Source organism: Oncorhynchus keta, chromosome 26 (genome assembly GCF_023373465.1).
Source record: "Oncorhynchus keta strain PuntledgeMale-10-30-2019 chromosome 26, Oket_V2, whole genome shotgun sequence".
Classification (NCBI taxonomy): domain Eukaryota; kingdom Metazoa; phylum Chordata; class Actinopteri; order Salmoniformes; family Salmonidae; genus Oncorhynchus; species Oncorhynchus keta.
The window spans coordinates 31128060-31153794 of NC_068446.1; the positions used below are offsets into that span (position 1 = coordinate 31128060).

The 25735-nt window shown below is 44.3% G+C and overlaps 1 protein-coding gene across 1 annotated transcript in view; it reads left to right on the top strand.

Annotated features, from left to right (window-relative positions):
- Positions 1–1456: 1456 nt before the first annotated feature.
- Positions 1457–25735, top strand: part of LOC118359249 (DNA-directed RNA polymerase, mitochondrial-like) — a 39247-nt gene continuing 14968 nt past the window's right edge. The window contains exons 1-12 of the mRNA XM_035737667.2: positions 1457–1767; positions 8140–8238; positions 8350–9218; positions 9322–9455; positions 12647–12833; positions 18842–18991; positions 19908–20075; positions 20897–21067; positions 21533–21772; positions 23191–23985; positions 24140–24262; positions 24805–24927. Coding sequence (XP_035593560.1) covers positions 1626–1767; positions 8140–8238; positions 8350–9218; positions 9322–9455; positions 12647–12833; positions 18842–18991; positions 19908–20075; positions 20897–21067; positions 21533–21772; positions 23191–23985; positions 24140–24262; positions 24805–24927 — 3201 coding nt within the window. The 5' untranslated portion in view covers positions 1457–1625. The remainder of the gene's footprint in view (positions 1768–8139; positions 8239–8349; positions 9219–9321; positions 9456–12646; positions 12834–18841; positions 18992–19907; positions 20076–20896; positions 21068–21532; positions 21773–23190; positions 23986–24139; positions 24263–24804; positions 24928–25735) is intronic.

Here is a 25735-nt window from a genome sequence, read left to right on the forward strand (position 1 = left end):
TAATATCTAAATAAACTATCATATTTAAGACGGAGAGTAGTATGTTCAATAGGGAAGATAAATAACGAGGAGCGTGCACCTCATTCACACACCAACAACACTACTTTTCTAATGACAGACACCTTGGAAAAACTACTACTTGCTCATTTTTCAGAAAACACGCCTGAAACCCTTTCTAAAGATGGTTGATATCTAGTGGAAGCCATAGGCACTGCAATCTGGATCCTATCTATTTGCATATCCCATAGGCTAGCATTGAAATGGCCTGTGACCTAAAAAAAATAATTCAAGATGGATTTTCCTCTGGTTTTCGCCCGCCATATCAGTTCTGTTATACCCACAGACATCATTTTAACAGGTTTAGAAACTTCAGAGTGTTTTCTATCCAATTCTACCAATTATATGCATATCATATTTCTGGGCCTGAGTAACAGGCAGTTAACTTTGGGCACGTCAGTCATCCAAAATTCCGAACAATAACCAGTATGCTATAGAAGTTTTAACAGCCCAAGCCATAAGACTGCTGAACAACTAATCAAATGCCCACCCGGACTATTTACATTGACCCCCCCTGTTTTACACCGCTTCTACTCGCTGTTTATTATCTATTGCATAGTCACCTTACCCCTACCTACATGTACAAATTACCTCGACTAACCTGTACTCCTGCATATTGACTCTGTACTGGTACCACCTGTATATAGCCTCGTTATTGTTACTTTATTGTGTTACTTTTTATTTGATTTTTTACTTTAGTTTATTAGTAAATATTTTCATAACTCTATGTCTTGAACTGTATTGTTGGTTAAAGGCTTGTAAGAAAGCATTTCATGGTAATGTTTACACCTGTTGTATTTGGAGCATGTGACAAATACAATTTGACTTGATTTTTCACTGCACTGAGACTTTAAACAAACTTTTCATGTACTCTGAGTATAAAAAACATTAGAAACACCTGTTCTTTCCATGGCAGAGTGGCCAGGTGAATCAAGGTGAACGCTCTTATCCATTATTGATGTCACCTGTTAAAACCACTTCAATCAGTATATAGATGAAGGGAAGGAGACAGGTTAAATAAGCCTTGAAACATGGATTGTGTAGCATTCAGAGGGTGACTGGGCAAGACAAAACATTTAAGTGACTTTGAACTGAGTATGGTAGTAGGTGCAAGGCGCACTGGTTTGGTTATGTCATGAACTGTAACGCTGCTGGGCTTTCAAGCTCAGCAGTTCCCCATGTGTATTGAGAATGGTCCACCACCCAACCGACATCTAGCCAACTTGACACAACTGTTTCGACACCTTGTAGAGTCAATGCCCCGACGAATTGAGGCTGTTCTGAGAGACAAAGGATGTTCAATGCACTATTAGGAATGTGTTCCTAATGTTTTGTACACCCAGCACAAATTGCACACATTTTATGTTGACTATTATATTTGTTTAACAAATAATATTCTACACTCCTTTCAATACATATAACACATAATTGTCTTGTTTCTAAATCTACTCTTCGATGTATTAGTAGTCGTCTATCCTTGCCTACACTCTGCTCCTTTGTGTTCGATTAGCTTTGTCTTTTTCAAGATGGCAGCCTAGCGTGGAGAAGTGTTGTGCAGTTATGTGAACATGTCGCTATTGAGACTGTGTGCCTTACCGAAGTGTCTGAGTGGTCTAATATTGTTGGAAAGAAGTGTTCGTCGTGTGTCAAATGCTGGCCATTGCCACTACTTTCTTACACTCCGGAATAACGTTGGAAGACGAATATCAGGTAAATGTTGTTGTCCCTTGCGCTATCTAACTTGTTAAGTCAACGGGACGGTTGCTCAAGCATGCAGGATTCATATTTCAGACAGTGTTGTCAGACCTGGAAAGCGCGCTGAATATCACTTGTGATATGTCTCAATGTATACAGCTTGTTTGTAATGATGCATGATAAACGTTAGATACATTAACTGACCAGCCACCCCCTAAATCCTGTCGCGATTTGTATAGCCATGCAGCCAGCTAACGTTAGTTAGTGAACTTAGAAACAGTTAGCTAGCTATCATCATGGGTTACATTACTTAGACATCAGAGGTCGTTGGCTGATAAATGCCAATATATATGCATTTATTTTTTAAGACGTTGCTAATCCATACCAAATGGCAAATGATTTGACTCAAGTCAACCATTTACCTATGAGTTGGAATGTTTTGAAATGGCACATTTTGTTCATGAGCCGTGTCCCCCAGATTTGGGCCGTCATGTCTCTGTGATTTAAAAAAAGATCCATGTCCCAAGAGTTTGAAAATGTGTGAGAGCAGTGCAGCAATGGTTAGCTTTCTGTGTGTTATCACTTTTTCGCACCTCCATCCCATTATTTTTTTCCAATAGGGATTTTAACCTATGAGAAAATGTCAGTATAAAACAAAATATTGCTAGTTTATACCCTTTAATCATTGGACAGTTTTTATTCACAACTATCCATCAGACACATTTTCGGGTAAATTCAGGTTAACAGAACTTTGACCTCTAGGGTAAATACAGTTGAAGTTGGAAGTTTACATACACCTTAGACAAATACATTTTAACTCAGTTTTTCACAATTCCTAACATTCAATCCTAGTAAAAATTCCCTGTCTTAGGTCAGTTAGGATCACCACTTTTTTTTTTAAGAATGTGAAATGTCAGAATAATAGTAGATTTATTTAATTCAGCTTTTATTTCTTTCATCACATTGCCAGTGGGTCAGAAGTTTACATACACTCAATTAGTATTTGGTAGCATTGCCTTTAAATTGTTTAACTTGGGTCAAACATTTCAGGGAGACTTCCATAAGCTTCCCACAATAAATTGGGTGAAATTTGGCCCATTCCTCCTGACAGAGCTGGTGTAACTGAGTCAGGTTTGTAGGCCTCCATGCTCGCACATGCTTTTTCAGTTCTGCCCATGTAACAGTATAACTTTAGCCCATACCCGGGCGCGAACCAGGGACCCTCTGCACACATCAATAACAGTCATCCCTCGAAGCATCATTACCCATCGCTCCACAAAAGCCCTTGCGGAACAACTACTTCAAGGTCTCAGAGCAAGTGACGTCACTGATTGAAACGCTATTTAGCGCTAAGCTAGCCGTTTCACATCCGTTACATCCACAAATTTTCTATAGGATTGAGGTCAGGGCTTTTAAAGCCATTTTGCCACAACTTTGGAAGTGTGCTTGGGGTCATTTGTCCATTTGGAAGACCAAGCTTTAACTTACTGACTGATGTCTTGAGATGTTGCTTCAATATATCCACAATTTTCCTACCTCATGATGCCATCTATTTTGTGAAGTGCACCAGTCGCTCCAGCAGCAAAGCACCCCCACAACATGATGCTGCCACCCCGTTTTTCACAGTTCGGATGGTGTTCTTTGGCTTTCAAGCTTCCCCCTTTTTCCTCCAAACATAATGGCCAAACAGTTATTATGGCCAAACAGTTCTATTTTGGTTTCATCAGACCAGAGGACATTTCTCCAAAAAGTATGATCTTTGTCCCCATGTGCAGTTGCAAACCGTAGTCTGGCTTTTTTGTGGTTTTGGAGCAGTGGCTTCTTCCGTGCTGAGAGGAATTTCAGGTTATGTCAATATAGGACTCGTTTTACTGTGGATATAGATACTTTTGTACCCGTTTTCTCCAGAATCGTCACAAGGTCTTTTGCTGCTGTTCTGGTATTGATTTGCACTTTTCGCACCAAAGTACGTTCATCTCTTGGAGACAATGCATCTCCTTCCTCAGCGGTATGACGGCTGCGTGGTCCCATGGTGTTTATACTTGCGTACTATTGTTTGTACAGATGAACGTGGTACCTTCAGGCATTTGGAAATTGCTCCCAAGGATGAACCAGACTTGTGGAGGTCTACAATATTTTTCTGAGGTCTTGGCTGATTTATTTTCATTTTCCCATGATGTCAATGCAAAGAGGCACTGAGTTTGAAGGTAGGCCTTGAAATACATCCACAGGTACACCTCCAATTGACTCAAATGATGTCAATTAGCTTATCAGAAGCTACAACTATTGTTTAAAAAAATCACCCATATTGTGCCATTAATATTAGAACGTTGCCATAGAAATCCTATGTTTTTGGATTGTATGCAATTTGGTACTTATTTCACTTAAGTTACAATTCAAAAACATAGCTGCCTCATTACATGGATTTCTATGGCTACGCTCCAAACATTCTAATATTAATGGCACAATATGGGTGATCACATTTTTTTTTATTGCCTATTCTTTTAGGCAAAACTACTCCAGCTCCTTCAAGTTGGATGGGTTCCGCTGGTGTACAGCCATCTTTAAGTCATACCACAGATTCTCAATTGGATTGAGGTCTGGGCTTTGACTAGGCCATTCCAAGACATTTAAATGTTTCCCCTTAAACCACTTGAGTGTTGCTTTAGCAGTATGCGTATGGTCATTGTCCTGCTGGAAGGTGAACCTCCGTCCCAGGCTCAAATCATCTGGAAGAGTGAAACAGGTTTCCCTCTAGAATTTCCCTGTATTTAGCACCATCATTCCTTCTATTCTGACCAGTTTCTCAGTCCCTGCAAATTCAAAAACACCCCCTCTGTATGATGCTGCCACCACCATGCTTCACTGTTGTGATGGTGACTCGGGGTGATGAGTAATCTTGGGTTTGCGCAAGACATAGTGTTTTCCTTGATGGCAAAAAATATCAATTTTAGCCTCATCTGACCAGAGTAGCTATTTCCATATGTTTGGGGAGTCTCCCACATGTCTTTTGGCGAACACCAAACGTGTTTGCTTATTTTTTTCTTTAAGCAATGGCTTTTCTTCTGGCCGCTCTTCCATAAAGCCCAGCTCTGTGGAGTGTACGGCTTAAAGTAGTCCTATGGACAGATACTCCAATCTCTGCTTTGCAGCACCTTCAGGGTTATCTTTGGTCTCTTTGTTTTATCTCTGATTAATTCCCTCCTTGCCTGGTCTGAGTTTTGGTGGGTGGCCCTCTCTTGGCAGGTTTGTTGTGGTGCCATATTCTTTCCATTTTTAAAAATGGATTTAATGGTTCTCTGTTCTTCTCCACAACTTTGTCCCGGACCTGTTTGGAAAGCTCCTTGGTCTTCATGGTGCCGCTTGCTTAGTGGTGTTGCAGACTGGGGCCTTTCAGAACAGGTGTATGTATACTGAGATCGTGTGACAGATCATGTGACACTTAGATTGCACACATGTGGACTTTATTTAACTAATTATGTGACTTCTAACGGTAATTGGTTGCACCAGATCTTATTTAGGGACTTCAGAGCGAAGGGGGTGAATACGTGCTACTTCCGACAGAGATGTCCGCCTCGCTTCGCGTTCCTAGGAAACTATGCAGTATTTGATTTTTTTTACGTGTTATTTCTTACATTGGTACCCCAGGTAATCTTAGGTTTTATTACATACAGTCGGGAGGAACTACTGGATATAAGAGCAACGTCAACTTACCATCATTACGACCAGGAATACGACTTTCCCGAAGCGGCTCCTCTGTTTTGCCCACCACCCAGGACAATGGATCAGATCCCAGCCGGTGAACCAAAACAACATTGCCGTAAAAGGGGCAGACGAAGTGGCCTTCTGGTCAGTTCCGGAGACGGGCGCACCGCTCCCGAGCATACTACTCACCAATGTCCAGTCTCTTGACAACAAGGTTGATAAAATCCGAGCAAGGGTAGCATTCCAGAGAGACATAAGAGACTGTAATGTTCTTTGCCTCACGGAAACATGGCTCACTCGAGACACGCTATCGGAGTCGGTACAGCCAGCTGGTTTCTTCATGCATTGCGCCGACAGAAACAAGGAGCTTTCTGGTAAGAAGAGGGGTCTTATGATTAACGAGACGTGGTGTGATCATAACAACATACAGGAACTCAAGTCCCTCTGTTCACCTGACTTAGAATTCCTCACAATCAAATGTCGACCACATTATCTATCTACCAAGAGAATTATCTTTGATTATAATCACAGCCGCATATATTCCCCCCCAAGCAGACATATCGACGGCCCTGAACAAACTTTATTTGACTCTTATGTAAACTGGAAACCACATCCTGAGGCTGCATTCATTGTAGCTGGGGATTTTAACAAGGCTAATCTGAAAACAAGACTCCCTAAATTCTATCAGCATATCGATTGTGCTACCAGGGCTGGTAAATCCCAGGATCATTGTTATGCTAACTTCCGTGATGCATATAACCCCCGCCCTCCTTTTGGAAAAGCTGACCACAACTCCATTTTGTTGCTCCCTGCCTATAGACAGAGACTAAAACAGGAAGCTCCCGCGCTCAAGTCTGTTCAACTTTGGTCCGACCAATCTGATGCCACGCTTCAAGATTGCTTCGATCACGTGGATTGGGATATGTTCCGCATTGCGGCGAACAACACCGTTGACGAAAATGCTGATTCGGTGAGCGAGTTTATTAGCAAGTGCATCAGCGACGTCTTACCCACAGCAACTATTAAAACATTCCCAAACCAGAAACCGTGGATTGATGGCAACATTCGCGTGAAACTGAAAGCGCGAACCACTGCTTTTAACCAGGGCAAGGTGACCGGAAACATGACCGAATACAAACAGTGTAGCTACAAACAGTAGCTATTCCCTCCGCAAGGCAATCAAACAAGCTAAGCGTCAGTATAGAGACAAAGTAGAGTCGCAATTCAACGGCTCAGACACAAGAGGTATGTGGCAGGGTCTACAGTCGATCACGGATTACAAAAAGAAAACCAGCCCCGTCGCGGACCAGGATGTCTTGCTCCAAGACAGACTAAACAACCTCTTTGCTCGGACAATACAGTGCCACTGACAAGGGCCGCTACCAAAACCTGTGGACTCTCCTTCACTGTAGCCAACGTGAGTAAAACATTTAAACGTGTTAACCCTCGCAAGGCTGCAGGCCCAGACGGCATCCCCAGCCGCGTCCTCAGAGCATGCTCAGACCAGCTGGCTGGTGTGTTTACGGACATATTCAATCAACCCTTATCCTAGTCTGTTGTTCCCACATGCTTCAAGAGGGCCACCATTGTTCTTGCTCCCAAGAAAGCTAACTGAGCTAAACAACTACAGCCCCGTAGCACTCACTTCCATCGTCATCAAGTGCTTTGAGAGACTAGTCAAGGACCATATCACCTCCACCCTACCTGACACCCTAGACCCACTCCAGTTTGCTTACCGCCCCAATAGGTCCACAGACGACGCAATCTCACTGCACACGGCCCTAACCCATCTGGACAAGAGGAATACCTATGTTAGAATGCTGTTCATCGACTACAGCTCAGCATTTAATACCATAGTACCCTCCAAACTCATCATCAAGTTGGGTCTCGACCCCAACCTGTGCAACTGGGACAACAACCAGCCGAGCCACTGCCTGTTCACCCTGCTATCATCCAGAAGGTGAGCTCAGTACAGGTGCATCAAAGCAGGGACCGAGAGACTGAAAACAGCTTCTATCTCAAGGCCATCAGACTATTAAACAGCCACTACTGACATTGAGTGGCTGCTGCCAAAATACTGACTCAACTCCAGCCACTTTAATAATGGAAAAATGTATGGAAAAATGTATCACGAGTCACTTTAAACAATGCCACTTAATATAATGTTTACATACCCTACATTACTCATCTCATGTATATACTGTACTCTATACCATCTACTGCATCTTGCCTATGCCGTTCTGTATCATCACTCATTCATATATTTTTATGTACATATTCTTCATCCCTTTACAATTGTGTGTAAAAGGTAGTTGTTGTGGAATTGTTGGGTTAGATTACTCGTTGGTTATTACTGCATTGTCTGAACTAGAAGCACAAGCATTTCGCTACACCTGCATTAACATCTGCTAACCATGTGTATGTGTCAAATATAATTTGATTTGATTTTTTACATATGCACACCCCACTTTTCCATTTAGGATTTTTGATAATTTTTTTATTCAAGTTATTTATTTCACTTCACCGATTTTGACTATTTTATTGTGTGTCCATTACATGAAATCCCTTTAAAAACCATTTCAATTACAGGTTGTAATGCAACATAATAGGAAAAACTCAAAGGGGGATGAATACTTTTGCAAGGCACTGTATATAGTAATTCTCACAACAATCTTCTTACAGATCCACCATGGACATCACAACGAAGACATTTCTCAGCTCTGATCCCAAAGAAAGAGGATGGGAAAAAACGAGTATGGGAACAATCTCGGCTATTAGATGGTATGTAATAAATTCCTTTTATCATGCATGTGATCCCTCAAATGCTTTTACATGTTTGTTTTCTATTATATCACAATGCTAGTATTTTCTCTCTCCCGTTCTTTTTTCCAGTACTTGAGGCCAGAATCCAGCAACTCCAATCTGACATTGTTTTAGATGTCCAACATGCAAAGGTACAATTTGTCAATGCTACCAAGTCGGGGAGAGGGGCTTCTTCAGGGAAGAGTCACAAAAATGTTTGTGGGGGGAGGACTGAGTTGCCCAAGGTGGGACAGACTATTAGTAAGGGAGGGGGACAGACTGGTAAGGGAGGGGGCAAAGATGCTTCAGCCTCCAAATCCCGCTGGATGGAGAAACTGATTCAGGAGAAGACGACTAAAACAAAGAAACTGAACCTGAAGCTAGGCATAGAAGATAAACCTGTGAAAAGCAGAAAAGGAAAACTGATGCTGCCAGGTACCGCACAAAAAAACATATTGACAAAAGCTGGGAAAAAGACTGCATTGACCTCTAGAAAGAGCAAGACTCTGAAAAACCAAGAGCCAACTGCTATCCAAGCCGACACTATTGCAGGTCCCCCGGTTGCTGCTGCAACTGTGCCTATTAGAAAAGCCAAAGGAAAGGGGAAAGCCTCAAAGGAGCCGGCTCCTGAGTTTTCTGAGGCCAGGGACCAGGAGCTGGCTGAGCTGGAGAGGAAGACGGAGGCCAAGGCCCAGGAGCTAGCTGAGGTGGAGAAGTTGGAGAGGAAGCTTAACCAGTGGGCTATGTCTGCCAGCCCGGAGCTCGTGCAGGATAACAGCGTAGCTAGGATGTACGAGGGCGTCCAGCTTAGTGTGCATTGCTACCTGGAGGCCTGTGTGTTCTGTGGCGACATTGACCGAGCCCAGCGCCTCCTGCTCACTCACCACCGCATGATCAGCCGACGCAACCTGCTCAACATAGGACTCTACAACGTCATGATGAGGGTCTGGGCCAAGAAGGTAAGTGCTGCTCTTGTATTAGAATTCTATAATTCTAATACATTGTCTACACAAGTCTCTAAATTATGCATTACCTCCTTATTCTCCATGTGGACAACTGCAGGGCTCTTTGAACCAGATTGGACGTATGTTCATTCTGGTAGAAGAGGCAGGTCTGAAGCCTAACCTCACCTCCTACTGTGCTGCACTGGAGTGCATGGGCAGAACCCCTAACTGTTCTCCAAAGGTCATCAACAGGTAGGCTAACCCACAGACAGCCATTTACAGAACTTAACTAAAAACTGTAACTCTAGGTTAATCTGGAACTTGTTGACATTAGGTAAATATGATAATATCTGACTGTTAAGCAAAACAATGCTTAGACTGCTTTAAATGTGTAAGAGAATTCTTTGTGGTCTTGGATGATTATTACTAGATGGCCAGTGCATTTGTAACCTGAGTTTCCCACTAGATGTCAGACTCTCCTATTAGCTTTGCAATTCATATTTCTCTTTATTCTAGCCTCCTCTGTGATCCAGTGTTAACGAGCGTGTCTAGAGATACTGGGATTTCAACACTGTTTAAATATGAGATCATCAATATTTCTACCCAGTCTAGCACCTGGTCACTCAATAACCTCTAGTCTAGAGGATGCTGCCATTTATATTTCCTGTAATATGTTGTTGTTGTGGGGTATTTTATGAGGGCTGAGCACGTGGGCCAGCTGTGTGTGCACGTGGGCCAGCTGTGTGTGCACGTGGGCCAGCTGTGTGTGGAGAGGTCTTATGGGTGAAAGTGAAGTATCTTTCCTGGAAGTGAGGAGGCGCTAGGCAGGCATCCTGAATGGGAAGTCTCCATTGAGTGATATTGCGTTTAGGTCAGTGGTGGTGTCGGGTACTGCATGCTTCCTCCAGACAGATTTATTGCATGACATTTAGCATGGCGGCACACATTGTGTGTACTGATATGTGTATTGATGTGTTTACAGGGCTCATCTGTGAAAGAGACCATGGTCTCAGCATGACTCCCTGTCAAAATAAATGTTAATATAGACCTAGTCCTGGGAGAGGGAGAGAGACCTCGCTATATCTTAATGAATGTCCCTATCTGTTGTAGGCCAGGACAATCTGCTGGCTGACTATACAGAGACCGGGCCAAATGGATTTCAGTCAGGCCAAATGGATTGTGATTGATACTGTATGTGTTTGTTTGTTAACAACCTGCTGTCAGTAATTTGATTATGATTATTGGACAAGGAAATAACAGTCTGTTTGGAGGCTTGGTGGAACTCAATTTGTCCATGTCAATATGCTGACTAGAATGTTAGCCTAATTCATTCAAAAGGAGATTAAAAAAAAATAAATCAGCAAAAATTGTCTGGTAATGGTATTCATGACACAGACTATCAGATTTGGTTTCTAGCCTTGTTGTGTAGAACTGCAGTTTGTTTGAATCCATCAATCATGGTGATACCAATGACATTGTTGTTCTGCGGTGGTGCTCTCTTGCTCACTCTTCAGCCCAGCCATGACATCTTTCTCGCACACTGTTCTTCCTCCCCTTCCCCTGTTCGTCTCCAGTTCCCCCTCTTTCTGTCTCCAGTGTCCCCTCTTTCTCGTTGTACTGTATCTCCTGGCCTGATGTGGTTTCCATTGTCCACAGTGGCACTGTGCCTGGCGGCTAGCATCCTTTTTTAAAGCACATCTCATTCCTACAGAACTAAAGTTTATCTTCAGCTTACACAATTCAGCTTTCTCTCGGTCTCGCTTCTTCGTGTACCCTTGTCAGCTCCCTGTCCTGATCTGCGCTGTGTGAGCTGATAGCAGTGTAATCCCCGCCCCTGTCTCTTTATTCCTCCAGACCACACTGAGAGCACAAGGCCTAAACCCCTCTTTGTTCAAGAGACACTGAGAAAATGACATTTTAAACAGTACAGGGAGTCTTTAATGGCCAATCCAATCTGTCGCTCCCGACCAGAAGTACTTTAACGATACCAAAACAAGCAAAGAAATCAGGGTGACACAAACATTGAGGATTCCGTTTGGTTCTGTGAATGCTATTTAATTACTGTCTTACAGAAAGCTCTGGAGGGCAAAGGAATACTCTCTCATTGATGACAAATCTTCCCCCCTCCAATACCTCATCCCTTTTGCTTTGTCAGTGTCGCAGTATTCTGTTTTACTCCACTAGGGGGCAGTGGTAACACATAAGCCCACCAGGGCCCTCTGTCTCTGGGTTACATCGAGGTGTTACACATCACATGCCACAGCATAACTTTTCCTTCCTACTGACAGATGGCATTCATACAGTGCTCTGAAACAGTCACATATAGGAGCAATTGACCTCAACCCCAGAGTAGAGTAGGGTAGACGACTCACCTCATCATGGTCTAAGACACTGCATCGCAGTGCTAGAGGTGTCACTGCAGTACCTGGTTTGAATCCAGGCTGCATCACAACCGGCCGTGATTGGGAGTCCCATAGGGCGGCGCACAATTGGACCAGCGTTGGCCGGGGTAGGCCGTCATTGTAAATAAGAATTTGTTTTTAACTGACTTGCCTAGTTAAATAAAGCTTCAAAAGAATTGTTTAATCCCATGAGTAGAGTAAAATAGATGAATTATTGAATCTATAGTAACTAGACTGGAATAGAATGAAATAGAACAGAACACTATTTCCAGCATGCCATGCGGCCATGCTGTCTGACACACAACATGCCTCTTCTCAGACATTCAGGTTGACTTAGCTTAGTAGTACACTTCAGCTTTGTCTCTTGCTTAGTTCCCAAAGGCTCCATCGGTTATCCAACGGGCCGCTTTGAATTAGCCAGGCCTTAGTTTCCTCAATCCCTCGTCAGCTTCAGTTGTCGCTCCATACACTACATTCTGTATCCCACTGGCTGTGTGCACATCGCTATCTCCTGAATTCAACAGTCCAGTCATGGCAGGTGTGGAGTCTCAGGATAACCATCATTTGAATTAAAATTACACCAATGTGCTCTGTGACCGGTCTGTGGACTGCCTTGATGTTTCCAAAAATGATGTTTGTTATGTTGGCATTGTCAATCAGCATAATAAAGCCATGCATAATGATATCGGAGCCGAGGTGCTTTAAATATAATTAAGTCACCATGGGGCCACAGTAAACTAGATCCGGCATTAGGCCTTGTTCACCTTCTGAAGACCAAGGTCAAAAAGTTCTATGTTTTTTTTTATGCTGATGAAAGTACATGCCTAACGTTTTACTTCAAGCAATTAATATAATATTACCAGAAGATTATCAAGACTTGTAATCCATCCATTGCCTTTATCCATCCCCAATGCACTCATCTGTAAGTAATGGCTATTTGAAAGAAATATGCAAAATGCAACTTTGTAGTGGAGTACTTGCATCTAGATCGAGGTGTTGTACTACCTTGTTTCTGACATTGTGTTTCCTGTCTGTCCTCAGGGTCCTGCGTCAGATGAAAGAGGATGGCCTGTGTGTGGAAGAGCTGTTTAGACTCTGTGTGTTCAGGCAGGATGAGAGGGACATGGTGCTGAGGGCCATCCACACCGTGGAACCAGACTTTCAACCCAGCATCAACACTGTCCTGCACACTTGCTCCTCACCTCTGGTCAAAGACTTCTACACAGAGGTAGGACACATGTCAACATATGAGTAGAGTAGACACCCATCTGCAGAGGATGCACAATGTAGAGGCTTGGCTTTTATTGCTTGACCAGACCTGTCCTTTTTGTTAGTTTTTTTGCTTATGAAGCGTTTTGAGAGATCTATTATGAAAAGTGCTATATACATCTAATAAATGATTTACTATGAATAGAGTAAAATATAATAATTATTGAATCTATAGTGACTGAACGAGAATGAAATAGAATAGAACACTCTTTCCATTGTTGGAGACAGAAATGTGTCTCTCTGTCCCTCTCGCTGTCATGCAGCCATGCAGTCTGACACATAACGTGCTTTTTCTAGGGGTGTATACGTCTTGCAACAGAAAACGTTTATCGTTTATGAACCAAACTGAGCAAATTGAACGAAACATGGAGGGACCTACCTGAATTTGAGCAATATAAACTTGTTTTTTGTTGCAAAACGTTTCCGTTTGAAGTAAACGGTTTCGCAACAATCAGCGTAATAAATAAATTCGCCCCAGGCCTGGAGGGCTCTCTGAAAGCAGTGGTTGGACTGTGTCATGTTTGTCCTATAACAATCTCCATGTAATCATGGTGCAGTATCCAGCAGCATACCACCCTGCATCCCACTCTTTCCTCTGGTCTAAAAAAATAACATGACAGGGACTGAGGACATGACCCTGCGTAAGGTGACATCTTTCGGATGGGATGTTAAACAGGTGTCCTGAATCTCTGTGGTCACTAAAGATCCCATGGCACTTATCGTAAGAGTAGAGGTGTTAACCTGGTGTCCTGGCTAAAATCCCAATCTGGTCCTCATACCATCACGGTCACCTAATAATCCCCAGTTTACAATTGGCTTATTCATCTCCTCTCCTCTCCACTGTAGCTATTCCCCAGGTTGTTGCTGTAAATGAGAATGTGTTCCCAGTCAACTTACCTAATAATAAGGGTTAAATAAATAAAACACATTTACAGGAGCAATTAAAACCAAATCAAACTTTATTTGTCACATGTCAGTGAACAGCATTGTCAATACAACATGATTGAGAGTCATCTGTGCAGTCTGAAATGTCTAGGGTATCTGGGATGTACAAGCCCTTAACCAACAATGCAGTTTGAGAAAGTGTTAAAATATTTACCAAATTAAAGAAAGTAAAAAAAAAAAAAAAGAATTTAAAAAAGTAGCACAATAAAATAGCAATAACAAGGCTATATACAGGGGGTCAATGTTCTGGGTTACAGGTTAGTTGAGGTAATTTGTACGTGTCGGTAGGGGTAAAGTGACTTTGCATAGATAACAAACGGAGAGTAGCAGAAGTGTGTGTGTGGGGGGGTTTAACCATTTGATCAGTCATATGGCTAGTGGGTAGAAGCTCTTCAGGAGCCTTTTGGTCCTAGACTTGGCGCGGCGATACCGCTTGGCGTGCGGTAGCAGAGAGAGCAGTCTATGACTTGGGTGACTAGAGTCTTTAACAATTTTTTGGGGGCTTTCCTCTGCAGACAGAGTTCAGTCAAATCAGGGACACCATGTTGCTCTTTCCTACTATATAGGTCCTGGATGTTGCCTTTGCCTACCCTTACCACCTGCCCGTCTAAAAAAATGCAGAACCAAGAACAGATACAGCCCTTGCCCATCAAAAGGATCCATCGAATAGCCCCGTGCAGAGGGAGGCAGAAGTTTGCATCCTGTGTTTAGTCCCAGAGTCCGATAAATCCATGATTATCGAAAACATCTTCAACGGCTGGCCATGCCTTCCGCCTGTTGAACTTTGTGGGCACTGAAAGAGCTGCAAAGTCAGTGAACTATTTCTGAAACTATCTACCATTGTCACATTACTACAAAAGCCTGTTCAACATTCCTTTTGTCCAGGAAAGGACAGGGCAGTGTGGAGTGTGATTGAGAGTCATCAAACAGGTCACTGCATCTGTTCCAGGGGCGATCACGGGTCCCTAAAGTATGTGATGATATTGTGGAGTGGGTCTCGGCAGACTCAACAGCCTATCTGGGATGTCACTGTTGTGAGCCATGACCAGCCTTTCAAAGCACTTCATGGTTACTGATGTGATAACTACGGGCTGGTAATCATTTAGGCAGGTTACCTTCGCTTCCTTATGCACAGGGACTATGGTGGTCTGCTTGAAACATGTAGGTATTACAGACTCGGTCAGGAAGAGGTTGAAAATGTCAGTGAAGATACTTGCCAGTGGGTCATTGCATGCTTTGAGTACACGTCCTGATAATCCATCTGGCCCTGCAGCTTTGTGAATGTTGATCTGTTTTAAGGTCTTGCTCACATTGGCTACCGAGAGCGTTATCACACCGTTGTCCTGAACTTTTTCACCTAGCTGGTGCAGTGTTAATCTGCAAAATTGTATTATTCGCCTACCTCCTCATGCCTTTTGCACACATTGTATATAGACTGCCCATTTTTTCTACTGTGTTATTGACTTGCTAATTGTTTCTCATGTTGTCTGTTCACACTGCTATGCTTCAGGTCGCAGTTGCAAATGAGAACTTGTGTTGCTTGCACAGGGACTATGGTGGTCTTGATATACAGTAGTATACCGTTGTCCTGAACAGCTTGCCTCGAAGCAGGCATTAAAAGGCATTTAGCTCATCTGGTAGGCTTGTGTCACTGGGCAGCTCGCTGCTGGGTTTCCCTTTGTAGTCCATAATAGTTTGCAATCCCTGCCATATCCGATGAGAGTCAGAACCGGTGTAGGATTCAATCTTAATCCTGTATTGACGCTTGTTTGATGGTTCGTCTGAGGGCATAGTGGGATTTCTGTTAGGGTTAAGTGGTGCTGCTATGCTTTCTCACATGATTCACTTACAGCATTTTTGCCATACAGGATGTATTTTTAGCTGTGCTTGCACCATGGGGAGGGGGGGAGAGAGGGAGAGTTGTTTTTTAACTCCGTGCCAAGTTTTCATAACACCGTCTCACGGGAAGTCGAAACTGCACATTAGAATACATTAGAAACTACACACACACACACACACGCATATTTATATATTAATATATATATATATATATAAATATTAATACTCTACCTGGACAAAAGGTATACTAGGTACTATTTGCAAATTGGATGTGCAGAAATGCAGTTTGATCTAGTGTTTGGAGACGCTGTGTTCTCCTGTGAGGGGGATATTTCATTTCTATCATTATGAGCTAACTCATTAATCTTGGTTCCCTACTGCACTTGATCTATGGCCTTTGCCTTTGCCAGGGGTCCTAGCTGGAAGAGAGAGCGAGAAGGAAAGGGAGGGAAGCTTGGTAGTTGTCCCATTCCGAGCCATGCTGGCTCTGCTCCGTCTCTGGACAATCTCTGCCCCTGGGCAGAAACAAGCGTCTGACACACGCAAACAACAATACACATGAACATACTTATTATTCCGTCCTCTCTCATGGCCCAGCATGAACTGCCACAGATGCACTGAAACAGAATGTTATAAGATTGTCTGCTAAATGACTCAAATGTAAATGTATGCGTCCAAATACATCAGTGTATATACTGTAGTTCCTCAGCAGCAAAACTGGCTCTTTAATTAAGACTAGTATTGTGCCATGCTTTAGTGCCTTCGAGCCAGTGACGAAGTGATTTATCTCCCGCGTAACCTTTAGCTTTGTTTTCGCTGCCTTTCAAGCGGCCTCTCCTTTGCGGACATATTTAGTGTCTCTTCCTGTGTCTCCCGGGTTAATAAAGAGACACCGTACATCAACCCTTCAATGAGGTGTTACCTGATAAATCCCAGATGTCCTTGCACAGGTCACGGACGCCCTCTTTCAATAATAAATCACAACATGTAAAAGTACACAGGCCCTCTCAGTATGTAGGCCTACTCACTACCCTTCTCGCTGGACCACTTAGCCAGCTGTGTGTTTATATAATGAGATATATGTGCCGCCACTTTCTAGGAGCTTTTTAATTGGGTGCCAGCCAGACCTTTGGTGAGGGTTAAGCTTAAAGCAGCAGCATGTAATGATGCAGTATAAGCATATTTATTTTTTTATTGGCCGTGGGAGGGTGATTGGATGGATGTTAAATTTGCATAGCTACTGGCTGTTAATTGAGGCTCCGGGTTTGGTTTGTGTTAGTTTGGGCCCTCGTGTCCTCATTATTTCTCTCTGTCAGGTGACTGCAGGCACATGGGGAATGGTGGCGTGGGCCTGCCTTAGTCCATTTAGTGCCTTCACTCGAAGCACCAAACACACAGAGACAGAGACAGACAGACACAACTACACTGACCTTAAATGAAAAAAACATCAAATGATAGATGTAAACACAGGAATTTTCATACTCCTTTGTAAATTATATCATTTGATTTTTCGGAAATTAAATGCCAAGCAGTTAAGGTACCAGTCCACAGTAATTGGAGCACACAGATGTGACTACACCTTATTACGTCGAGCACAATGAGCCATCTGTTTACTTTATAGTCTTGTGGCGCTGAATGTCTAGCGATTAAGCCTGGGTAATGTTCTGTGTGTTGGCAGCAGACTAAGCGTTAAGTGCAGGGTTCCCCAACTGGCCAAATTTGGCCTGCGGGTGATTTTATTTGGCACCCCAAGTTTTCTGAGCAACTGTTGGGGGGTGCAAATACACCAGCACATCAGCTCCAAAAGCTCGAAAGTATTCCCACGCATAATAGAGAGGTATACACTCCGTGGCCAGTTTATTAGGTACACCGGGTCGGACCCGCACTTTGCCTCCAGAACAACCTGAATTATTCAGGGCATGGACGTGTTCCACAATTGTTATCAAGGGACCTAACATGTGCCAGGAAAACATTCCCCTCACCATCCTGTACTGTTGACATCAGGCAGGATGGGTCCATGCACTCTGCTTACACCAAATCCTGGCTCTGCCATCCGCATGATGCAACAGGAATTGAGATTTGTCGGACAAGGCAATGTTTTTCCACTCCTCAATTGTCCAGTGTTGATCACGTGCTCACTGGAACCACTTCTTTTAGGTAAAAAACACATTTTTGTCATTTAGCAGACTCTCTTATCCAGAGTGACTTACATACATTTTCAGATATTTGTTTGTACTGGTCCCCCATGGGAATTGAACTCACAACCCTGGCGTTGCAAGTGCTATATTCTACCAACTGAGTCACAGTACTGACTTACCGACTTAGCTGATAGGAGTGGAACCCGGTGTGGTCGTCTGTTGCAATAGCCCATCCGTGACAAGGACCGACGAGTTGTGTGTTCCGAGATGCCGTTCTGCACACCAATGTTGTGTCATTATTTGCCTGTTTGTGGCCCGCCTGCTAGCTTGCACAATTCTTGCCATCCTTCTTCGACCTCTCTCATCAACAAGCTGTTTTCGCCTACAGGACTGCCGCTGACTGGATGTTTTTTTTGTTTTTTTGTTTCACAATTCTCCGTGAACCCTAGACACTGCGTGTGTGAACAGGGGTGTGTACCTAATAAATTGACCACTGAGTGTATGCGATCGTATACAAATGTAAGAAAAGTTTTGAGATTATGGTTTAGTCAAATATTATATATGTTTGGGCTTTTTGCGGTCAATTTTCAGTCTACAAATTATTTGTAATTGTGTTCCAGCCCCTTGACTATCCGCTAAAGAAAAAATCTACCCTCGGCTGAATCTAGTTGATAATCCCTGGTCTAGTAATTAAGGCTGCGTAATGCTCTGTGTGTTGGCAGCTGACTGCACTGTCAACACGCACTCAGCGACGCACCCTGACCTGACCGAACCCTCCCCATCACCACACACTCATATTATTCAGAATACACAGACGCACCCTCTTTTTGGCTAGGACTGGACAAACACGCTCGAATGTGCACACACGCATTCCAAAATAGCTATGTGAGTAATCTAAATGTATCTAATATTGATTCTGATAATAGACATTAGGTCTAATGTATGCTCCCTTCCAGTGTCTCTCTCCTGTGATGTGATAGTCTCTCCCTGTAAAACCCTATCTGTGTATGGCCTCTCTGAACCATCTGACCTGTGTGTGTTTCAGAGGGCAGATGCTAAGTACCCCAAGTTGGCCTTCAGCCTGGAGGAGCTGCGGGAGAGGTTCAGCCGTCAGCTGAGCATGGAACAGGCCAGCACCATCACCATTCACTCTGTGGAGGCCATGAAGCCTGTTACCCCACACATGGCCAAGATGGTAAACCAACTGCCCCACCCACCTAGACATATAGTCTGGCCAAACACTGAAATATACTACTATAGTTGTATGGGATAGAGACACACTGAAATATACTATACTTTATTTTGTTTTTAATGGCCCTGAAATGAGCAATTATTGGAGTTGTATAGGATCTCAAATCACTTTACATTGAAGGGGTGGAATTTTATTTCATCCTTTGCCAATGACAAAATCATATTTTCATTATGTTGATTTTTATTTTATTTTTTAATGTCAGTGTCAAGTTTGTCTCCAGACATCAGTCAAAACTTTAAATGTAATGCTTTGAGGTCTCTCCTGTTATCTCAGTGATCTGGGGCCAGGCATTTACAGTTTAAACTCTCCCTGCATCTACAGACAGTGTTTCAGACTGGGAGCAGGAGGACGAGGGTCCCTGGTGGTTCTGCAACATTTACAGCGGAATGATAATGTACAGCAGAATGATAATGTACAGCAGAATGATAATGTACAGCAGAATGATAATGTATTTTGATGGGGCTCTCCTGAGGGTGCGAAGTCATCTAGAGGCCAGGTCAGCCTATCTGCTCTGTGTCAGCTGGGCTCTCTCCTCCTGGCATGGACAGGCAATATGACAGTCCCCTAGATAGAGGGTTGACCCAGTTTCACAACCTGGCTGGAGACCTGTTCTGTTCGATCACAATATATAAATTGGAACACATGCTGAATACCACAGACGGTTATTGGCTAACTAGTCGAGTCCAAATGAAAGTTATAAGGTGTTTGTTGTTTAACTTGACATCAACTTTGAACTCATATCCAAAGTGGGTCTAAGGCAGAACTTGCTTATGGAACATACTTTATGTTTTCGTCCACCAGAACCACACAGTACCATGCAGTATTACCGTGCTGATGGTGGTGCATGTGAATGTTTCAGAGGACTCTGCTGGCGGAGCAGCGGATGGTTTGGCACAAAGCCCTGTTTGGGGCCCTGAGGGAGAGCAATATGATCCTGGCCAGCATCACCCCGAAGGCCGTCAGACTCAGCCTCTACCCCTACCTCTGTCTGATGGACCAAAAGGACTATGTAGACATCATGATCCAGGTATAAAGCTTTTATTATTATATAACCCACTTCATCCTCTCAACTCTCTCTGACCTTGGGTCATATACACTGAGTGTACAAAACATGACATAGACTGATCAGGTTAAAGCTATGATCCCTTATTGATGTTACTTGTTAAATCCACTTCAATAAGTTTAGATGAAGGTGAAGAGACAGGTTAAAGAATGATTTTTAAGCCTTGAGACATGGGTTGTGTGTGTGTGTGTGCCATTCAGAGCGTGAATTTGGCAAGACAAAATATTGAAGTGCCTTTGAACTGGTTATGGTAGTAGGTGCCAGGTGCACCGGTTTGTGTCAAGAACTGCAACGCTGCTGTTTTTTTAACGCTCAACCGTTTCCCGTGTGCATCAAGAATGGTCCACCACTCAAAGGACATCCAGATAATTGGTCACAACTGTGCATTGGCGTCAACGTGGGCCAGCATCCCTGTGGAACGCTTTCGAAACCTTGTGTGCAACTCAATATTAGGGAGGTGTTTCTAATGTTTTGTACACTCAATGCAGATACTGTATCTCTGTTGGTTTAATTATTATTTTTCTGAGTGGTATCATTGTCTGAGCTGGTTGACAAATGATATGAACGTTGTAACGTTTAATTTGGCGTTCCACAATGTTCTGTGTTTGAACCCTTCGGGGAAAGCCCACTGCATCCCAGCAGTATGTTGGACCTTGACTTGTTTAGACCTCTGATGTATCTAGACTTCTAACGTCAGGTTTATTTAGCATCTTTGTAGCTTGATATCAAATGTAATGCTATGAAATACAGATGATCCTAATAATGTTGATATTTGTCATTGTCAGAGTCTGTCTAACTTGCCACCCAGTGGGGAGTCTCTCCACATCCTGGCCAAGGAGCTGGGAAACCGGGTCCACAACAAGTTCTGCATCCGCATGAAGAGCCACAACCAGATGGTGGACAAGCTCAGCCATATCTACAATGAATATGCTGAGCTACTAGCCAAAGACTCTAAGGTATGACACTCCACAGAAATAGAATGAGTAGAACAGGCGTCCCCATACACGTCAATGATGGCATAATGGGTGGACTGGTGGCGATTGCGAGTTTGCCTAGTACCCATTGGATCAAAGCAGGAAGTGTACCCATCAATATCTGCTGTGATTTGTTGTTTCAACTGACATTACTAAAAATGCATTCCATAGCATGAGCCACATCAGTTAACATCATTTGAATAAACATTCTACATTACCATAGAAATGTTGCATCACAAGGCAGGCAGCCATTGCGAGTGTACCCATGAGTTTACCAGTCATATTGTCAGCGGTAGAGGTTCTAAGCCCATTCTATTCATTCTATTTCTGTGTGTCACTCTTCCACCCACATCTGGTCTTTATCTATTTTTTGTTGTTGTCTGCCTGCAATTATTAAATCATTGACCTACTGTTTGACTTAAAGAACTTCCTTACTGTGCGGTGCAGGATTTTGACGTATTGCCTAGGGAACGATGGTGGAAGCTGGAGGCGGAGCATAGCTCTGGTCCCTCCCTGCTGGGGGACAACACCCAATGGCCCCACACGGTGGTGGTGGAGCTGGGCACCTACCTGGTGGACCTCATGGTCAAGCACATGAAGGTGAACAGCGACATCCTCAACCCTGCCAATGACAGGAAGTTCATCCCTGTCCTCTACCACATGTACACCTTCCGCAGTAACAAACAGGTAAATCGTATACTACATTTTGAAGTGATTTATGCCAGTAATTTCTTTCACCAGATTTAAGGCTTCGGGTCATTTTCGTGACATCTCATTTTGGTGTCATGACTTAGTCTTCACATCGACATTTTATGAGCGAAATCAGTTAGTGCAGCATTGAGAAGGTGCCATAACATAACAGGCTACCTTGGTTTTCGAAAAGGGCTATCTGTTATAGCTGCTATGTCTTCTATTCAGCTCTCCTCTCACAGCCCAGCTCCCTCATATTATGCTCTCTGCCTGCACGGTCTGGGCTCATAAGCATATGAATAATAAAACCGCTTTCCCTGCAAGAGTGGACGGCGGTGCAGTTGACTAAAAGACAATTTATGCTTTGTCCGTAAATGTGGTCGGAGGCTCCGTATGGAGGGTGTGATGCAGTTGCTCCATACCACATCGCTGTGTGCCTCCAACATCTGTTTATAATGCGGAGGGCTCTGTATTGCTCAGCATTGACTTGATTGGTTGACGGTAGGTGGGGGCGGGAGGTCCTGTATAAACACGAACTCACTTCCTAGTCAATTTTCTACTCAACAGCTCTGCGCTGCTCCGCAAAGCGTAACAATTATGAATTCCTTGACTTCTGTACAGGCCGTGTCACTGTATATGCTGCACAGCCAATGCAGAGCTGTTGGCTGGCTGATTGATTGCCCTGGGATAACTGACAAGGAAATGAAGACACTTTCTATTTTGTCCTCTGAGCCTCGTTCCTGGTGTAAAAGAAGTGCCTGCCGGCATCTCAATCCGCTGTGGGTTTCATAGCTGGTCTCTGGCCACTCCTCCCTCTGCTGTGCTGGCTCAGGGGGGTAGAGGGTAGGGCAGCAGGGGTGCAGCCTAATGACTTTTGCAGCATGCAGAGTTGTTAGGCTGCACAATGCTTCTCTCATTTATTTTTCATGGAATATCTGCCTGGTTAATGGACTGGATTTGTTATATCTGTTATATTTGTTATATAAGGACTGAATCTGTTGTCTTTCTCTGTCTCTGTGTGTGTTAGACTGCACTGTTGGTTTATACAGTACGTTTTCTACAATGCTGTGTCTCTCTGTGGGTTTGGTTGGTGGTTTCAGGAAGTAGCTAATTAGTCTCCAGCTGTCACACATGATTAAAACTGCTATGAACCAGATGCCTTAGCTGGTAACCACAGTGTTTACATCATCACAATTACACTTAGTCAGGAAATAAATCAGCCGCATGCGCTCTCCACCAGAAGCCATGGTTAATGTGGTGGCGTTGTCACAGCAAATAAGGCTGCCTGTTTTACTGAAGCTTAATTAAAACGTTCAGCTCTGCTTTTGAGCAGACATTTGATTGGACTGGTACTGTACCTGTGTTTTTGTATTTCATGTATGTAATTGGATCTCTCGTGTTGTGATTGGCTGCAGGTCGGCTTCATCAAGCCGCACCCCATCCTGACACAGATGCAGCAGGACGCCATGGAGACCACGCTGACCTTTGACTCCTACGTGATGCCCATGCTGTGCCCGCCCGTGCCCTGGACCTCGGCCAAGTTCGGCGCCTACCTCCTCACCCCCACCAAGATGATGCGCACGGTGGTTGGCGCCAACCAGCATGAGATCCTGCTGGAGAAGTGCCAGGACGCTGACCTGCATGCCGTGCACGACTCCCTCAACCAGCTGGGCAACGCGGCCTGGAGGATCAACCAGCCCCTGCTAGACATCATCATCTCCATCTTCAACGATAAGGGCAATGAGAAGCTGGACATCCCGCCGCCCAACTCCGAGGCCCCCAAGATCCTCCGCTACAGCCAGCAGGACTTGGCCACCTACTCCTCAGCCGAGAAGGCCCACCTGAAGAGGGAGCTGGTCAAGGCGAAGAAGAAGTGCAGTGAGATGCACAGCCTCAGGATGGACGCCCTCTATAAACTCTCCATCGCCAACCACATGAGGGACGAGGTCTTCTGGTTCCCCCACAACATGGACTTCCGCGGGCGGACGTACCCGTGCCCGCCCTACTTCAACCACCTGGGCAGCGATGTGACCAGGGCCATCCTGGTGTTTGCGGAGGGGAAGCCCCTGGGGCCGGGCGGTCTGAAATGGCTGAAGATCCACCTGGTCAACCTGACAGGCTTGAAGAAACGCAGCTCGCTGGCCGGCAGGTTGGAGTACGCCAACACAATCATGGACGACATCCTGGACTCTGCAGACAACCCCCTCAACGTCAGTCTGCTAACAATGTGTCCTGTTTATTATCATACTGTTACAGCTCCAAGATTGTGGATGTAATATTCTACCCACTGAGAGATAATCTAACCATTGATCTGTGGTACCTGATACTGTATTGTCTGTGGTTGTGTGTGCGTTTCCACTGCAGGGTAAGAAGTGGTGGCAGAATGCAGATGAACCCTGGCAAGCCTTGGCCTGCTGTATGGAGATAGCCAACGCTGTCAGATCACCTGACCCCACACACTTCATCTCCCACTTTCCTGTGCATCAGGTAATGACACTGACCTCTAACCCCCGCCCCTTGACCGTCCATTTAGATCGGAAAGGATTAGATAGGTATATGCAATACGGTCATAGCTCCATATTACCCTCTGAAAGAATAGGTGTAAGTTTTGCTATATTGCATACTCCTAGGGTCTAGGGGTCCATTTTGTTTAGCTCCCCTCAAGAGGTTGTACATTGGAGAACCTTTGAACACGCGGTGTCTCACTTACGCGCTATACTGTTATTTTAGAGGCCTCATGAAAAGTTGACAAGGCAACAGCTCCCCTGACACCATTTTGGGGAAATGGTTGTTATGTCACTTGACTTTGTGCTCAGTCACTGCCCTGTCTGATCCATCCTAAACAGTGTGTTCAGACATCAGTTAACCTCTCTGTTGGTTGGGCTCTAGCTATGTAGAGTTGAGCAGCTCATTGACCTCATCTGTCTGTGCTTCTTCAGGGCTCATCTATGACCTCGATTTAAGCTTTTATTTGCAACCCCAAAAAGTGTCTTATATTTCTCTCTTCACTCCCTCCTTCCTCCCTTCAGGATGGTTCGTGTAATGGTCTCCAGCACTACGCAGCCCTGGGTCGGGATGTGATCGGTGCCACCTCTGTGAACCTAATTCCCTGTGAGGTGCCCCAGGATGTCTACAGCGGGGTGGCACAGCAGGTCAGTCAGCCTGGGCACCAGAGGGCGCCAGTGGGCAGTGGCTGGGTGATTGTATTGCCCTGCCCCTACCACCTATAATGTAGAATTAACACACAAGGTTGAAACAGTTGCTGAAATCCGTAGTTTATCAATTAATACATAATGTTGTACTTGAAGAGTGTCTCATTATCGAGCTTTGCTAATTTATTTATCTGGGTGGTTGGATACCTAGGGAACAACGGTGTACTTTTTCCTTTACACTGAGCACAGTCTACAATAACAGCACCTGCTCTCCTCAGACTAGTCAGAGCAGGCTTTACTTTACCTCTCGCCCCAGGCCTCCCTGAGCCCCAGTCACTGCAGCGCTGAAGGCACAGCCCAAGGATTTTGCTCTGACCAAGCTACATATTTTAGATGGGAGACCATTTGATTTAAGCACCGGTGAGAGCGGAGAGCGTTTATGCTGTGATTAAAAAAAAGCCCAAAACATGAAGTCGCGTTTAGCTGGAGTGTAGTACACTGATGAGTTCTCGATGAGCTGAGCTGCTTTCAGAATGCTGCTGTGGCAGCGCTTCCTGCTCCCTTCTCCTACCTCCATTGTCCAGCCACCCCAGAGGAGCGCTTATTAGAAAGCAGCTGATGAAATCAGCTCCGCTCCGAGTCTTGGAGGACAAACACCTCCAGTACATACAGGGCACCAATCATCAAGGCAACAATGTTTACAGGAAGGATACACCTGGTGTGTCTTTAAGGTGATTGCAGTTCATTGATTTAGACTGTTCACTTGTAGAACTACTACAGCAGGTTCTGTACAGGATATACAGCAAAC